At 40.9% G+C, this 19,242-nt stretch overlaps 1 protein-coding gene across 9 annotated transcripts in view; it reads right to left on the reverse strand.

Annotated features, from left to right (window-relative positions):
- Window positions 1-19,242, reverse strand: part of ESRRG (estrogen related receptor gamma) — a 389,483-nt gene that overhangs the window by 344,934 nt on the left and 25,307 nt on the right. For 3 of the 9 annotated variants that reach the window (XM_075147087.1, XM_075147086.1, XM_075147091.1), the window contains exon 2: window positions 10,498-10,543. The exons of 4 other annotated variants lie outside the window; for them this stretch is intronic. Coding sequence is in view for 1 of the 5 variants with exons in the window: in XM_075147091.1 (XP_075003192.1) it covers window positions 10,498-10,543 (46 nt within the window). In the remaining 4 variants the exon portion in view is untranslated. Of the gene's footprint in view, window positions 1-10,217; window positions 10,253-10,497; window positions 10,544-19,242 lie in introns of all 9 variants that reach the window. 2 more of the 9 variants (XM_075147085.1, XM_075147088.1) reach the window with 1 other exon arrangement.

Raw genomic sequence — 19,242 nt, forward strand, 5'->3', positions numbered from 1 at the left:
CATCTGGGCCCTGAGTGCAGAGGTCCCATTCAAGTCTGCCAGCTACACGTGGCTGAGTTTTACCCTAAAGATATGGGCGAAGAGAGGTCTGGAAAACACAGATTTTAAGTACCTGTTTTCCCAGCAGAATTTATGCATGGGAGTCAGTTTAAAACCTGAATTTCTATATTCATTAAACAAAAAGCGCACAACCATGCAAAGGCTGGGAAGGCATTCTTGTCTCACAGTGCAAACATGTTAAAATGGAATACTAAAAGAAAATATGCAGGGATAAAAACCACTGAGCTAAACATAAACACTGCATCCAGAGTCCTTAAATAGTGATCTATGCCAACGTTTTTCCAAGTGAACCAGTAGGTATGACCATTACATATAAACCCAAATATAGATGTTCTACCCTGACTATATTTCTAAACTCTGGAACAGAGTTTGAAAGGATGCCAATTATAATAGGGAGTTAGGTCTGTTTTTTAGGATTTATATTCTCGTTGTACATTTCATAATCATAGAGCAGCTCAGATCTTGCTAGGTTGGTGTAAGGCAGCAAAAGCCTATGCTGCCTTCAGATACGCAAATGTACTTCCCTGTGAAAGTGGACAGTGACCACTGGGCCTGGATGTGACAAAGGACGAGTAAAGCCAGCTGATGTGCTTGGGAGGAATCTGGTTTTACAAGTGCACAGAGGTGTGCAGTTATAAGTCTACGGGAAAAAAAAAGTCCCAAGACCTTGAACGAGCTGACTGTGCAGAAATGGCCATCCTACTGCTGGCCTGACTCCTGCACTTCCATAACATAAAACTTTTGCTTCAAATTGAGGAAAACTCAGAGATCACTAATTTTCATACCATGGTTTCCTTCTGTTTTCCCAGGTAGAAGGCTAGCTATTTCTAAAAAGATTACCACATATGCGTAATCACATACCAAAAAAAAGATTCATGTTGTTCCTGTAAGCTTTTGCTTAAGTATACCATGGAAAATAACTTTGATGAAATAATTTGCCCAGAGCACTGCTTGTCTGGAAGATTTCTATAATTTAACTGCAGTTCTGTAAATAATTTGGTGATAGACAGGCCATCAGCATAATTTGGTGCTAGACCCATGCAAGGTTAAGGAAATGGCCAGCAGGCCAAAACTTAAATCTGAACTGGGTCCTAGTATGTACAAGGGACATTAAAAACCAGTCCAAATCTATTCTTTTTGGAATCTGCTTATGCAGTTTAAAGGAAGACATTGAATTTTGCTTTGGGAATGAACACACAGAAATGTCATGCTTTCTCTCAGTGGGGAAAAGAACACCCACATACGGTTAACCCTGCAGACCTCCATAAAGATGTACAGCATTTTTGCACAATAACATCCCAAACTACTGCCACAGCATAATTATATAACATAGCATTTTGTAGTGCTGCTGAACTACCAGTAACTTTCATCAATTCTCACAGTTCTTCTGTGTTGTTACCCTGTAAAATAGCAAAAGCTATTGCCCTGATTTTTAGTCAAGCCTTAACTGAGACTGCAAGATAAGAGGTACAAAATTGTATGCATGGTACATTGCACCTTTAATCATCTACCTAGCTGAAATACTCAGGCAAGTAGTTAGACATCTAAATGTTCCAACTACGGACTTAAAATAAATGAGTTTTGTAGTACATGACTGTGTCCACATTATTTGAAAACTGGCATTCACATCCCCTCTCGATGTAAGTACCACTTCAGCCACAGGCAGATCAGAAACTCGAAGTCAGTAGCAGAGCCAAGACCAGGCCTAAGATTAAGTATTTCAGCTGAAAAAAGGGGAGACCCAACGACTGCAGGATGCTTCCCATTCATGCTTCATATCTGGACGAACATTTTTCCATCAGAAATGTCCACAATCAGCATTTCCTCCCTGCATCATCAGATTGTAAATCAAGATATGTTCTGGAAGCCTCCTATGATTTTTACCAAATGAGAAGGAAAATGGCAGGGAAAATAGTATACAAAACAAGGCAACAAAGCCATCCCTTTCAGCTCTACTGAAAAAAGGCCTCAAGAAGCAGACACATTTATACTTCTTTTTCAACTGAAAAACAGAGAAGGAGGTGAAGTAGATGGGTTAAAAGCCAGCAAAAAGTAGTATAAAAAAAGCCCACCAGGTATTGTTGCAAGAACCTCTAGATAAGCATCTTAAATCAGGGTAAATTACACACCTCATGCTGGTGACTCGGTCATGGGAAATTATGAAGCTACGTGATGTCTCATTTGTTGTGCTGAAAACAAATGTAAATAAATTACTGAGAGAATCTCATTTACATTTAGAAATTCATCCCAATGCATGACATGACTGCTGATGTTTTTTTAAATGACACTTTGAGAAGAAGTGCCACTATTAAAAACAGATCATAGCCACCTTAGCGAAAGCCTGTGCATGTGTGCGTGCACGTGTGCGTGCGTATGTGCATGAGTGTGTAAAGGCAGATGTTCTAGAGAGATCTTTCAGATCATTGGGAAAAAGGCTTTCTTTTACTGTTTGAGAACCAAAATGGTGGTGTCAGAAGACAAAACCATCAATCCGTATTCTTCTGTGTATTTTCCCCCTCCGGAGTGGGAAACAGAAAGACAACGTTACGGATTGGCTGCTGCCAGTACAACAGAAAGTGCAAATACTAAAATCGTAGGAACAGAAAATAGTGCAGCACGTCTCCCCGTCATCAAGTATAATAAAACTTCCCCTTAAATACACACACAAAAAGCCTTTTGCTAAGCTTTTATCTCCCCCCTCCAAGTCTCACATTTTAAGCTGTCACTGAAACAATTGAGAAGGATATCCAGGAAGCCATAAGATGGAGAGCAAGTTGAACCGTGGTTAGCTAAGCAGCATACATTCAGGCAAATATCCAAATGCTTTAGGAGCTGTCATTCTCCATCCCGCGTGGGAAGGCTGTGAAGAGACGGACTTGTTCGTATCATGATTGCTCTTATTATTATAGCAGTGAAAACACTGCATACTAATGGATGTGTTTTCAGAAAGAAGACTGTTAGATGGCTTTTTAGACTCTGTGCCTGGCTGTCTGGGCTTCAGCATCCAATACCTCCTATGCCTTTCTTTGCTTCCCAAACGGAGCTCTAAAAAAAAGTTTGTAACATGAGGGTGAAATAAAACATATTTCCAAATGGGGACATGACAGTGTTCTACAACCCCACATACGGCAGCATATTTACATAAGCCTGCATAGGTCAGAGAGTTTATTTGTTAAGGGACAAATAAGCAGGCCATGAAATAATTATTTTTCATTGTGCCCTGCCAAACCTTTCCAGCCAAAGGCTAAATTGAGCTGCTATTGTGATTATTTGAACTGTGGAGCCAAAAGTCTTCACTGCAAAGCATCCCAGCTGTCCTAAATTTTATTCTGATGGCTAGTTTTCACGCTAGCTTGAAACTTGCCAAAAATGCTCCACAAAATAGGCAGGCGGAAGGCTTGCTTTATCCAGACCTACATCAATTACTGATTTAGAGCTGTTCTGAGAACTTGATTATTAACAAATCACTTCCTGAAATTGTTATGACAAGATTCACATATGCAAATGGCAAGCTGCTCATATGTACACAGCTAGGGAAAGAAATTAATACATAGGTTCCCAGATTTATTTATGGTTATTTCCTATTGTGCTTTACTGCAAATTAGCCACTAAAATATTAAAAGAAAGGGGCGAGATCCAGCCGCAGCACCGCAGCTTTGACATACGGCGACATGGGAACACCCAGGCCGTAACAGCTCAACACGCTTCTGCCTTCGCCCACCTCCCTGCAGGAAAGGATCTACTGGTGCCTTCTGGCATCAGAGGAAGGAAAACCACCACGGTAGTTCCCAAGCTGCAAATTTGGTCAGCACACCAAGGAGCAGGTAGGATTACCCTGAGAACAGCTCAGATCACAGGCTTGGGAGGATATTTCATACTTTAAACAAGGTTGACGGTGGAGGAGGGGGAACAACAAATATATTTTTTTTTAAACCTCATGCTTCAAAGCTTAAATTAATCCCTAATAATGAAAGATTAGGATGAGAACATGTAGAGAGAAGATTATCCCATGTCTGCCCATTGTGAGGCTCTTACAACTTTCCTTGAGGCGCCTGGGGTCGGTCATTGCTAGAGACAGAACAGGAGGCTAGAAGGATCTCAGGAGCGATTCATTTCGTACTTTCCACATTTCTGTTTAAATAACTAAGATACAAACGAAAGGCAATATGGCTAGTTGTTTTGAAGGCAGCAGACTTATACATAAATGAAATGCCCATCATTTGGTATCAGACTGTACGTACCACAACCCTGACAAGACAAGCGCACCTCGCTGCAGCTGCCCTCCTTCTCCTCCACACCTCCTACTATTTTTTATCCTGTTTGTAATTTCACTGTAATATCCTCAGGGCAGCAACCACTCCACATTTACACATGAATTAGAACAACACCTCGCACAATGGCATACCAGTCCTGATTGGACCTGGACTGCTCCTGGGAATGCTGCTGGGAATGCTACTATAAAAAGAGCTCATAAATGTATAGAGTACAGCACAGTAACACACACACACACACACCCACCCCTTTTCTCACAGTTAACACCACCAGAGGGTTAACTCTTTGTTTTCCCAATAAAATTGTGGATGGTTTAATTTATTTCTATGCTCCAGGATGGCTGCAGGATGTGTAGCTAAAACCCAGCACACCTTCACCAGCATACTCTGTGAAGTTAGGCATTTACTATGGATGTATGTATTTACTGTTTAACAAAATGACAGAAATGTTATGGAGTCTCATTATAGATGTCAAGGCATAAGGCTGAACCTTGCTTAGGATTTGCATGGAAGTTCATCCAATGACGAGCTGGGGACATTCAGGATGAGGAACCAAAGGAACCCACATCAGTGTCAGCCACATCATCCCTGTGCACCCGTTACAGACCTACTGGGTCTTAACCTGATTAGCCCAAATTCCCTTCTAATTTCCTTCCTTCCTCGGGAAAGGCTTTTGACCTTTGAGCTAATATCCAGCTAATTCTGGAATTTGAAATTTTGCATATAATAAGCTAGTTATTTTCTGGTACTTCAGATATAAACAACTCCGATAGTTAAAATTTTAACTTACTCTGGTATTCAGTCATTTTCTTTTTAACTGAAAATATAATAAATAGAAAATTTGAAAATCTTTATCAACACGTTTCCAGTTTTCCTAACAACTCTGACACATCAATTACTTTGGCCGTTCATAGTCCTTCAGGAAAAAATGTCCTACAATGTAGTTCACAAAGAGCAAAAGGAAAAGGAAGGAAGAGGGTGCAGGTAAGGTGGCAAATCAATAAATTACTTGAGTACATGCATAAATCCAGGCACCCGAGCACCCTTTAAGGTCAAGTTCCATACTGAAGTCACTTATTCCAATATTTAATATCTAGAAAAAAATGGAAGAAATAGCCAAAATGTAAAATATATAAAAAATCGTAATTAGAATAGAATGGCCACTTTGCCAGGCCTGTATTCTGTGTTTGTATGGCACTAGAAGTTCACCTTAAAAATCTACCATACAGACTACAGCTGTAAGCAATTGTATTAATTTCTCTCTCAAAATAAATAAAAAAATATATGAACGACTTTTTGTTGGCTACCAGTTGATGGACCTCTTATTTGTTAGACTAAAAACTCCACACAATCAAATTCTGTGGAAAATCCAAGATCATAATTTCTTCTTCTCTGGCTCCTGATGGGTTGGTAGCATTACAGGGCCTTCATGTGCTTTTCCATATAACCTTACACTCAATGCAAGTTTTGTCCGTGACATAAACATGGAGAGTTTCTGTCTCACAGAAACGTGACCCTCCTTGTTGGACTTTCTCAGTCTGAGCACTTCAGCTTCTCTATGAACTTCCCGCAACTCGTGACTTAACCCTTGTTTCTTTTGCTCAGCGCGCCCACGGCTCTAACCAAAGCAGACTCTACCCAGCGTCACACTTCCACCCCACTTCCACGTTTTACTTCTACAAAGATAGTAAGAGACCGCGTCTATATGGAATAGGCTATTGACAACCCTGCACACACTCAGTCATAGTCAGATATGTGACAAAGTCCAATGAAATCCTATTAGGGAATAATACAAATGACAGGGCTTAAAGAATACAGTTAGCTCCTAATTAAACAGCCCATAAATCTGTTCAGAACTTACAGAATTTATCACCAGAACAGGAATCTCAAGACCTTTCACAGAGTCTCATTTTAACAGACCTGGTGTCCACTGAACCAACAATTCTGCTGCTTACAGAGGAGATATTTCACCAACTTAAGTACTATTAAAAGATGATTATGCACTGAGCTTTCCTGAAATTGTATAACATTTGCATGGTATAACACATACTCTTACTTGTTCACTGCAGTCTGATTCAAAGTGCTATAAATACGTTTGCCCTTTCTGCTAAGCCCGCCTAAGGGATTAGCAACCCCCCAAAAGTTCAGTTGAATATTAACTGCATTAACTTTGCAGACTGTAACATACTGTTACACTCAAACAGCCTACGGTGCAGTATGGATGACTTGCTTAATAAAAAATGTTTTCATGCAAAGCCCTACTGCTAGAAAAAAAGAATTTGCTCTGTCAAAGGGGGTGACCTCTTCCATTTAACTTCATAAAACAAACTAATAAAAGGGAGATCTTTACAGGGATGTCCAGAGAAATGCTTATCATTTTGTCTATCAAACCAGATGGACCTCCTTTGGCAACACAGCACCAGCTCCACTCTACATTAGAAATTAAGTCAGTTCACCATGAAAAAACCCTGTGAAATACAGTGGCAAAGTGACATCTACTGTAGTAGCGTGAAGTTAAAGACTAGAAAAGAAGTATGACTGTTTGCTCACTTACTTTGTTAAGTAAGTAGTGCTTTGCGTGCCAACTCCTATAAAAACCACATGTGCCGAAAGACTTTCCAGCACAAAGTTATATAGCAGTGAAGGCAAATAAAAGGAACAGGAAATATTTAGAAGTTGGAAGAGGGAGAGTTGATATGAGTGTAAAAGGGAACTGACTTGCTGGCTAATGCCAGAAGCCAAGAAAAGCAGGTTCTTAAACCTCCTAAGTAAAAAGCTCCCAGGCAGAGGCAGAGGGTAACTGGCAGTATCTGATCAAAAGATGAAGAAAGGGAAGGAGAAAGAGGAAAACGAGAATGGCTGTGTCAAGTTTCTGAAGGTTAGAAGGTATAAAGTGGGACCAGTAGAGTTGCTTGAAGTATCCAATAGATTGTTAAAATACTTTTAAAGATTAAAAAAACCTCCTTCATTATAATAAAAACTTCATTATAATCGTAGTAATAAAAAAATGTAGAATGTGTCTATTATCTGCTGAAAATAGAAATTGCATAATACATTTTTTTTGCTTTTATAAAAGTAAATAGATAAAACAAACCTTCTCCATGTTGCTGTGGGAACATGCCACAACTCTCAAAAAGACCTTGATACCGAAGGCCGCAATGAAACCTTTCTCATTCGGTCTTCAAGGATCATGTATGTATCAATTTGTAAAAACCCACTCTCTTGGGTGTAATCAGAAAATAAATCAAAACTTTAAGAATTAGAAACCATATTTCTCCATAATGCTGTACACTTACTTGCTTCTGCCATTCACTATCACCATTGTGTTGTCTAGAAATGGAGACCAACAATAGATGTTGGTAATTACGCAAGAACTTAAACTGCAGAGAGCCTCAGACCACAGCATTAAACTGGAATAAAGCTTTACAGGAAAAGAGAAATGTTTCACTCCCTGCAATCACCTCCCTCCCTTACACACACACACCGCACACCTGCTACCCACCAGCCAGATGGGACTGAATTCTCCTGAATCAGATCTTGCATTTTTAAGCTCAGCTTGAGTTCGATTGGATTTCAAGACATCAAAATATTTTATCATTTCTCATTTAAAAAAATTACATCGGTGTCCAGGAACTCTTAGTTTCAGTGCTGTTTGCACAATTAGATACATATTGAAGTGGGATTACTGCCCCAAATGTACTAATACAAATAAATAAAATGCAGCTTTGTAACAACATTCAATTTAATTACACACGCTCACTTAATGCATGAAAAACAGAAACAAGCTGATTTTGTATCATCAGCATGTTAAGCGAGATTGGGAATTTAGCTAATCTGTAGTGACCAGTAGTGTTTTTTTAAAAGTCCATAAAGGCAATTTAGCAGGCCAAACTCACTTAAACATTGTAGGAACTGGCCCTTAATGCACAGGTATCATAAAATATTAACACATGTTAAGAAAAAACTGGGAAGCATTATATTCCTAGAGAATTTGCTAAGCTTGCATAATGTAACATTTATCATCAATAAAGTTTCTTCAGTTAAGAGACCTCTAGCCTGGTCTTCAGAAGGAGGTCTCTCTCTCTCTCTCTCTCTGCTCCAGCAGCACAGCTCCAGTGAGTCCTCGTTTCCTGCACTTCAGCGGGCTGCTCACAACTGGCAAAGTCACGTTTTTAATTGGGACTGGCCTCCGAATTAGTCTTTCTCCACCATAACCATCGGTCCTGAAACCAGTTTGAGACTTGCGGGGGGTTAACAAGTCACTGGCCAGCAGCAAGACGTTCTCTGCAGAGACCGCGGGCATCTGGAAGCTGCTGCCAGTGGTGTTCCGCCAGAGCCGCGTCTGGCAAGCGCCGAGGCGCAGAAATGCGAGTCCTGCTCGCTTGGCCAGCCTTGGACTGACCTTTACTCGTAACAGGGAACAGGAGTTTTGTTAGTGAACACAGAGTTCTGGTCCACACATTTTTTAAATTGATTATTTTATTGATGTAAAGTGCCCAGGTGCCCTCATGACAGTCACTAATATAGATTTTGAAAATAAAATTAATTAAGGGCCAGTCTGGACCACCTTTACTGTCATCGTGTAGTACCCTTTTCTGCAAGTAACAATGCTATCAACCAGCGAGCACAAGTATAGTGTTTGTAGAGTATTTCATTACATCTCAAAACACTTGACTATGGAGGTCAAGATCACTGTTACCTATCTACACGCGTGCGCGCACACACACACACACACACTCACTCGCTCGCTCTTCGCTCCTACCTTCCAAAAGGGGAACTGAAGCACAGAAAACTTAACCGACAAAAGTCCGTGCCAGAGTGCCAGCTGTGCCGCACCGGGCTCTGTCCCTCCAGACCGCGGCGAGAGCATGGCACGGCGCGAGCCTGAGCGGGAGCAGAGCAGCCTGGCATGCAGGCTAATCTGAATTACACTCATCCAGCCCTTGAAATGGTTCCTCATTAGCTGCGGGTTAATGGAGTCCCAATGAGTAGTGTTATTTTCATCCCCTGCCTACTGAACACAAAATTCATTTGCAAATATCCTGTAAAATACTGCAAAGCAAGCCAAAGAGATATGACAACATAAGAGGCATACTATTTATGGAATGCACTTACCGTCATTTAGAAAAGGAAGCTGACATGAGCAACAGCCTAAATTTAGCAACACATTTAGTTTTTATTCACTAGTCACAATGACAACATTTTAGAAGGCTACGGCACACCTTGTGCGCCGAAAGGTTCCACTGAAATCAAGACAGACTTTGATCTGAAAGGAATTCGGGATCAGCTCCTTAATGAATACAACACTGAGTTAAATTAAGGCAATCACCATCTTGACTTTCTATTCCAAGTAGATATAAAATTACATTGATTGCAGGAAATGGTGGCATTCAAACAATATTGCAATGGCCAAAGCCTGAAAGCTAAATTCATTGTCGAGCTAAGCTAGGCTTTCAGAGGGCACCATTTGATTTGAGGGAAAAAAGCATCTACAAACCACATATTTTCAATTAATAGTTTAAAAGGCATAGAGTAAGAAAGGAAAAACACTGGTCAATATGCCACACTCAAACAAGCAGAGTCGCTGCATGTAGATGTAGATACGCTGTGTGTGTATATATATATACAGACACACACACACGGGTGGGTGCACGCATGTGTTGGGGTTTTTTTGTTTTGGTTTTTTTTTGTTTGTTTGTTTTAAGGCAGGCTGTACTACAAAGGCCAAATTTGAGATCCAGAAAGACGCAATGTATTTCAGAACAGCCTGAGAATGCTCCTTTAGCCACACTATCTTTAATTCAAAAGTAACTTCAAATCAACAGTGTGCAAAGTTAAACCTAGTTCTCTTGAAAACTCAGAAGAAGAATTAATTCGAACCCTTACCTTTGGCACCTTAAAGACTTTTGGCCATGACTTACCTGTATAAATAGAAAGAACTAATTTACTACAGAAATGCCCATGGGCAAACATGTTCTGGCTAATGAAGTGTTCAGCTTTTGCATGATTAACCAGCTGGTGGGGGTGGTGTAAAAATCACAGGGCATAAAATAATAAGAAAAATTGATTAGCAGCTCTCTTTTAAAGCACTCTATGAAAAATTTCCTTATTTTTGCTCAGCAGTTTGGAAAGTGACTGTACAGAAAGATAGACTTGAATGACTTACCAAGGAGCCAGGCAGAGACTGCACCAGGCACTCACTCCTCCAAGACCTGCATCGCAGAGAGGTTCAAGTGAAAAGCGAGATACCAACCAGCGCCATGGCTGGATTACTTATACAACAGGTCCTGCCACTAGTCATAAAGGTAATTTTCTACTATATTGCGAAAGACATTATATAAATTTAAAAAATATGACTATGCTTTGAGTCAGTTGAGTTTCTTCCCCAGCGCTCTACTCCTGAGCACCTTAGCTGGCTACAGCTACTCCCATGAGCCAATTTAAGAAGTGCCTCCATCTGAGCCAAGGGATTCATACGCTTCTTAGAAATAATGCACACATTTAGGTGATGCTACATAAAGCAGATGGGTTTTGCACTCACTAGAGCCAAAAATCCCCTTGCCCTTCCCATCCTGTACAAGGGATTTCTTACAAGCTCACATGCTCTGCCCTCAAAATAGGACCTAATTAGTGTACAAATACTTGGCAGACAGGTCATGAAAATAAATTTATCATTAACTGTCCCCTAAACCAAGGCAGGTTATCTTGAAGCAGTTTCAGTTCATACACATTTGCTCTAGGTCCCTTCAGTTGGGGTACAACTGGCATGTTAACAGTTTCTTTAAGAAGGAAAAACATATTTTTATGGCACAGGATTACTTCAGAAATACGAAACAGCTGCTCATATAAAGCATACGCACCAGTAATAAGAAATTGCAAAAATTTAAGCTACAGATAATTTGCAATAGGCCATAATAATAATCACAGTCCTCTTTACCCTCATTACTTCTATGGAAAATGCATGTTTTATACCTATTTATGGACTTTTAAAAACTGGTTTATAGCTATGTACCATGGGAGAAGCGGGCAAAGGATCTGCATCTCAGGGATTTGCAATGTGTTCCAGCCCTGGGGATGCAGCCGTAACTTCGATGCCAGGACTTTGTGGGTTGGGAACCTATGTTAACCCCCTTTGGCAATACACAAGCAGTCACCTTACATCCATGGCTGATTTCTCACCGCAACCAGATATTGCCTCCCAGAGCTTCTCCTCTCATGGTATATGATGGTATATGACATACCTTCATATGCCCAGCTACCTGGATACGAATTCAATTCTTAAATCACGCTGGTATACCGTGCATGCTGTGGCTCAAACTATTCAATCATACCATGGGATTCTTTGTGAGGAGTAACAATTTTACCTGAAGTGAGAGTTACTGTGCGAAGAACCAAAGCAGAACTCTGAAGCTCTTTTTCCTTCTTTCCATGACTCCTCCATTTATCTTAATTACCACTTTCTGAGGAAGACAATATCCCTTTAAACGCACCAAAAGAGAGTTTTTTCTGTGTTTTTCCCTACAGGAGCCAGGCAGATTATCCTGAGAACGGATCACTTCACGCGTACACCATACGCTCCACTTTACCCAAAGATTCACTCCAAGGAATCGGTCAGGCTTACGCAGGTTAGATAACTACACAAATATTCCATAGTGGTCTTCCTTTCTTGTCACGTACATCTGAGAAAGCTTGTCACTAACTTCACGGTCAGTCTGCTGGATAGGTGGATCTTTGCACACTTGCATAGTTCTTGCTTTTGAGCCTCCCCTAACCTTTTGGAAACATTTCTACATATTAACACTTAGGAAAGTGGGCATAGAGCTGACACAAGCAAACAAAAATGGAGGAAAACTGGTAATACTGGCATGAAGCGACATTTCCCTCAGTATATCAGTTGGGAAAGTGCTATCTCCAGATATAATTCACAATAAAATAGAAGTTTCTAGTTAAGCAAGAAGTGGCATTAAATTCCACTTAAGTCTAATTTCTATGGTCATATTTGAATCATGAGCAATTTCTAAAATGTCAGGTATTTCTAACTCTGATCAGCTGGGACCCTGACAACACTGGAGCTTGTAAACTGTGTTTGAAGCTATTTTCAAAGATGGTAACAGCCTAATGTGGCTGCAACACAATTTATTAATTGCAGCCGTACTTGCTAAGAAATCATGCTGTGGACTATCTAAGTAACATCATAATTTTGGCTAGGCTGCTTGTTTAAAAAAAAATGCCTGTTTGCCATAGAAAGTGAATGCTTGTTAAAATCGTATTGCCTTAAAGGAATTCAGAAATACAGCTATGAGGCACAGCTGTTTTACAGATGGAAAAAACTAATTCTTCAGACCTGTACGTTGTACTCCAAAAGCTTTATTTAATTATCTGTTTGTTTACTTATAAGCAATTGCTTTGGAAGAGCCCCCCAGTGAATATATGCTGTGTGCTCTGCAGAGGGGTTAAGCACAAGATACAGGCTGTGGACTACAGGTTTAACTTCAAAGAACATGTGTACACAAAGGTATTTAGGTGCCTAATTCCACTTATATCAACTCTCGGTGAAATTGATAGAGAGTAAGCACCTCTGAGGACACGATCCTTTGACATTAATATGGATTCCTCATCTGGATCCAGATCCGTGCTTTTTTGGACAACAAAACAGCAGAAAATAAAAACCATTTTCATCCGTGGCCTCCTTATCCTCTCCTATATTGGAGCTTCTCTAAGGTTGACCATGTTTCCCAACAGAGGACACAACAGCCAAACAGGCTGGTCTAATTAACTGGAGTTTTTCATACTAATTAGTAACAACAAGAGCATAAAGCAATCAATAGGACACCTTATGCCACTACTGCTTAAGTCTGCTTTGACTACCTCTGGTTCAGCGGTACCCTTGAAGCATATTTGGAGGGTTCTTCCTGCCACCCTCCCACGCGGCATCAATTTTTAGCGAGGATAATCTTTCCTATTATACTAGAAATTGATAAGCAACATTGTTAACCTATGTGATGCAGCTAAAAATCAGGTGTAAAGAACATAACGAGGAGCCAAAGGATTTTTTTAATAAAGTATTTTGATTACCTCTAACATGATTATATACTTGACCAATGAGTAACATAGTATGATATTAACCCTATTGCAAACAAGTTGCATACAGACTTGTGTAACACACCCGTCCCACTCAAGCTGGAGAGGTAGCATCTCTGTTGCTTCACTGTACGTTCAGCAACTTCTAACTTTGTATGAAAAAACCAACTCAACGATTTATTCAAAAGTCATTTTAAACCCTTTCTGAATAACTTCCGAAGGACAGCTGGCAAGAAAGTAGTATGTTTGAAGAAGAGATAAACACAGAGAACCTGTAAACCATCTTCTCCAATTGAGAGACCAAACTGCTAAAATTAGTTCCTGGAATTTCTCCACTGGGTGCCAGTTTGAGTCTTATTCCAAATGACCACTAACTAACAATCCTCCTGACTTTGAAATAATCCACAACTAGTCAATAAGACCTATTTGTTGATTAGGTGCATGCAACCCCCTCGCAAAACATCACGTATTTGTAACCTTATTTTAAAAAATGCACTTTTGTTCCAGTGTCCGGAAACTAACTGTACAAACACAAAGAACTCAGATGCCCTCTCAACCTCCACTGGAAGTGACAAGTGAGTCCTTCTAAAACTGCAGACACACACTGTCAAGTGCAGGTGTTTGTAAACAAGTTTGGAAATGTTTCTAATTATAAACCATAAGAGTTAAAATTAGAAGTCCAATCCGCTAGCTTTAAAAAAAGAACTTCCAAAAGGGTTCATCTAAATGAGAGCAACTAGTGATGTTTAATTTAGTTGCAAGAGCAGAATTTCTGTGCAGAGCGGCATACTGCTCTTCATCAAACTTTCCACTATGAATTACAGTACATTTCTTTAAAAAAAAAAAAAAAAAAAAAAGGATTTGATAAGAATTTTAATTTGCTATCATACTATGAAACTGTATATTTGAATGTGCAATCTAAAACCCTATTCACAGGTCTCCTGCATTTCATATAATTAAAAAGAAGAAAAAAAAATGTTCCCAAAACTTCTGAATCTGTCTTGGCTGCCAACATCAAAGTTCAGCTTTTATGGGGAACTTCCCACACTGACCTTCTGAGAACTCAAACCAAGCTCTGCTTGACGGAACCTTACTCTTCTGGATGAAGTTCTCCCTCACTTACTGCAAAGCTTGGCTCACCCTGCCTGGCACAAACTGCCGAGGGATGAAACTGGGGAGGGCAAAAGTCATCGCAGAGCTCTGGCTGATGCAGATCTCGGGATGCTGCCACTGAACTGGTGGTGTCTCAGTCTGGCTTTCACCACTCCGGTGTGGAGGTCAGAAATGTAGCTCTAAGGAGGCACATACTTTGACTGGCACCTCAGACAGAGGTTGGAGGGAGGCTATTCCTGCAGTCCTTGTACACCCCAAATTGAGTTTATAAAGCACTAGGATGAGATAGTGCAGGCAAAACGATGGATTTAACCTCTGCGGAAGCTTTGGGAGAAAGCAGAGCTTTTACCAGACTCAAGGGGAGATGGCTCTCTTTCTAGGGAAAAAAAAGGTTAATACTGGAATCTCTTGATCTTCACATTATTTCTTAAGGGAAATGTAACAGCACATTTGAGCATGTCAGAATAGCTTCGGCTGATTACAAGTGAGCAAACGTGAAATAATTTCAGACAGGCTTGACTACGGCCTCGCTTCAAGCAAGGGGTAGTCTCTTGCTGCACTGTCCTGAGAAAGCTGGAAGGGGAAATGGCTTAAATGGTGAGAATCTGCTCCCGGAACGAGGTGGGACTGGCCCGGCTCAGCAGACATCCCTCTGCTCCACACCTACAGCACAGCTGAGGGACAGGGGAATGACAGCTCTGTGACACCTGCACAGCCGGCCTCCTCCTCTACCAGGATGTTGTATGACAGAGGAAAAACCCAAACCCTCAAAAACCAAGACAGAGAGTAAGTTGCCCTTGTCCCCCTCGCACTGAAGGAGATAGTTCACATAACCACTATCCATCCCTTTCTTTTTCTTCCTTTCCTTATCTTTTTCTTTTTAGTATTCACTGTGTAAAAATAATAGCAGTTTCCACATATTTTTCTGGACAGCATTTTGGAACTCACTGCCTTTAACAAACACGACCTCACCAGTTTAGTGCCTATCTTGTAGCTAGCGAGCGCTGTGCTGCATCAGGATGAGAATACAAATGTGTTTTCAAACTGGGAGCCTTGCAAGTGGTGCTTCCCTTGCTGCAAGCCATGGATATAACCTGGAATTGCTTATCACTTCAGCCAAACCTTTTTCTGTTGTTGTTAGTGACGTGAGTGAGGGCTGGAGAAGCCCAGTTCTCCGCTTTGGTGAAGGGACCACAGTAAGTGGGAGCAGAGTGAGGGCACATCTCACCTGCTTCTGACAGCAGCTGGTGGTCGCTCCCCCTCTTTTCCTTGGCTTGGGTACCTCGTCCTGCCCTCTCCTGGCTGGTGCAGTGAGAGCTCCCCCTCCTGTTCCAGTCTAACCAATGTTAGACCTTGTCCTACTGGAAGCGTGGCCCGAGTGAAGAGGGCAGGTTCAAAGGCAGTATTGGTGAGCTAGGTTTCCTGCTAGAAACTGGCACCAAAATTAATTCCTTGAGGGGGCAATAGTATAACCTTCCAATTAAAACCTATGTAAATGTATTTCTTTATTAAACATAGATATATGTGCACATGCACAGGTTTTTATACATACTCTGACACATATATGCTCTATATACATATTGTGTATATACGTATATATGTGCGCACACACACATATAGCATTGCAAATCTTTAATGCTACTAATCTCATTGCTATTTCAATTCAAAGTAATATAAAAACCATTAGTTTCTACAAGCCCATCTAACTTCTGAAGCATCTAAGCTTCTGCATGTAGCTGTACTGTATTCAGCTGGAAAAACCTTTTTTCCTAAATGAATACATACTGGAGTTGTGTTTGCAAATTTAAAAAAAAAAACAGGCTTTTTCACTGGGTATATAAATACTTTAATTAATAATATATATGTATTTAGAAGATTCTGCATCAAAGTCTAGATCAGGTAGGGCAATTAACCCATTACAGTTTTTCTAAGATATTAGATAAAAGAAAATACATTTAGGAAATGCTTAATCGGACTTAAATTAAGCATTTGAGTGCTAAAATAATCTCAGATAGCGATTTATTTCTAATATTTTCTGCATGCTCAAAATGAAAGCATGAAGAGCAGCGCAATTGCATATATCTTCTACCAAAAATAGCTGAAAAATACTATAGGAGAGTGCCTGCTGGGTTGGTTATAAAAGTAAAGTATAATCCATTAACTGCTAATTAGAAGCATCAGAAGCAGGCTTTGCTGCAATAAGAGCTGGCCCCTAAGTAGATGTTTCTGTAACCATTTAAAGGCACAGGGTTTCTCCAGTTGCTGAGAATGGAGCTTGGATGGTTTCAGCATAAAGGCCATGTGAAAAGAGACTATGGCATTTGGCCATGTTACCCAGCTGTTTTCTAAATATGATGACAGGTGCCATTTTTTCCATTTGATCGTGGAACGTAATACATCTTCAAACAAATTTTCCCCAACTAGTCTGGTGCAGTTACATTTCAGAGATTCAAATATAAGAATGTTTTTTTTCCTCTGACAGACACATATTACAGAGTCTTTGGCAGATATTTCATTATCTGCCTTTTTCTCAAAGCTGATTTTTGTTATACGTATGATTTTGCTTTTTATTGCAATTGTAGGAGGGAAAGAATAAGCAGTTGGGCAAAGGATTTAATTCTGAAGGAATTTAAAAAAAAAAGAAAAAAGGAAAAAAAAGCTACTATTTATAATTAGACTTAAAAAATTTCCCTTGCAATAGGGAAGGATTCTCTTCCTCTCGGTCCACTACTTCCTAAAGTATGAGAAGTATTCCCATGATTTCTCCTATTCTTTATCTGACTAACTACCTGGTCAAACCAAGTTCCTTTCCAACTACTGAAAGCCAAAAAGGCCTTCTGATCCAGTTGCGTATCAAAAGGCCTTAGAGGGTCAGGGCAAAAAAAAGGTGAAGCCAAAAGCAACACCAGTACCACAGCTCCCTGCAGAAGTAGCCAAGACACAGAAAGCGGCAATTACGGACATGAGCAACGAAGAGATGATGCCTTGAAATGGATGACAGGCTCCAAACCCCAGCCCTGCTGGATGCGGAGCCAAAGGGAGCTCGGCTTCCTCCAGGGCTTGAGCAGCCTGGAGCAGTGGATGATGACAGGATACGAGTCAGGCTGCGTAACTTGAAGGATCAGGAAAAAAACAAGCAGATAACTAACTTCCCCTGTTAAGAAAAGGGACGTAGGTAGCGCGAGGGGAAATAGTTCAGGTCAACGTTTTGGGCTTTTCATCTACATGGATCAACCAACTAGTAAACAAAGGCAGAAAGTTTGCGCGGGGCAGGAAATGAGGGCATTTAGTTTTTTCTCTCTGCCCTATTTTCATCTACAAACACAGAAGAAACTTGTTTCTTTCTTTTAAAATGGCGAAACAGGGTCATCCATTAAGAACTAAGATGGTAAAAAATTTTCTGAAGTTAAACATCTAAGAAACAATAAAACTATGACTACAGTAGAAATAATAAAATGAAATTTAGCTTAAACCAATGTCTTAGGTATTTGTTAACCCTGGCAAGGCAAATGAGTACATCTGTTTTCATTCTCTATGTAAGAAAACAGCCATAAAATGCCCCAAAGCCACGGAGGGAGTCAGTGTCAAAGACATGATTAGTAGTTCAGAAGTTATCTGATTCGGGTCACATGGTGTTCCAAAAACCATACCTAAATATAGCATGCAAGAGATCCGCACAAAGAGCAATCCCATCACGGGAGCAAACTAAACTCTCCACAAAATTAATTAGGGTTATTTTGAGGCAACCGAAGGAAAGCAAGGAGGAAAAATCAGCCCTTGCCCTGCCCAGTTCTGCAAGAGCAGACGTCGCTGGTGCGGACAAGCCCCAGTTTGCAGCCTGGGCATGCAGGGAGATGCTTCGGTTCCGGGAGGGTACCCCCACATGGCACTAACATGGAAGGTGGGTGGAGGGCACAGTGTGGCCGTATTAAGGAATATAGCTCCTTGGGGAAGAGGATGATCCTGCCGGTAGAGGGACCGGCAGGTAACGTAGGCGTAAATACCCAGGTGGGAAGCCAGTATGTAAGCTGCTTCTGGAGCTGTTAACAGCATTCTTCTAACAGAGAAAACAAACACCTTTACGGAAAGGGAAGGTCCATGTAAATTACACCCTCGGCACAGACCAAGACTCTGGGAAAAGCTAATGCTTCCCAAGGCAGAATGGAAAGAAAATTCCCTGTTGGAAGTTGTTACCTCTGAAAGCCTCCATTAGGATCATAGAATCATAGAATAGAATCATAGAATCATTAAGGTTGGAAAAGACCTCTAAGATCATCGTGTCCAACCGTCAACCCAACACCACCATGCCCACTAAACCATGTCCCTAAGGGCCTCATCTACACATCTTTTAAATACTTCCAGGGATGGTGACTCAACCACTTCCCTGGGCAGCCTGTTCCAAGGCCTGACCACTCTTTCAGTAAAGAAATTTTTCCTAATGTTCAATCTAAACCTCCCTTGACGCAACTTGAGGCCATTTCCTCTTGTCCTATCGCTAGTTACTTGGGAGAAGAGACCAACCCCCACCTCGCTACAACCTCCTTTCAGGTAGTTGTAGAGCGCGATGAGGTCTCCCCTCAGCCTCCTCTTCTCCAGGCTAAACAACCCCAGTTCCCTCAGCCGCTCCTCATAAGGCTTGTGCTCCAGGCCCTTCACCAGCTTCGTTGCCCTCCTCTGGACGCGCTCCAGCACCTCCATGTCCTTCTTGTAGTGAGGG

The sequence above is a fragment of the Calonectris borealis genome, chromosome 3, assembly GCF_964195595.1.
Source record: "Calonectris borealis chromosome 3, bCalBor7.hap1.2, whole genome shotgun sequence".
In the NCBI taxonomy this organism is placed as follows: domain Eukaryota; kingdom Metazoa; phylum Chordata; class Aves; order Procellariiformes; family Procellariidae; genus Calonectris; species Calonectris borealis.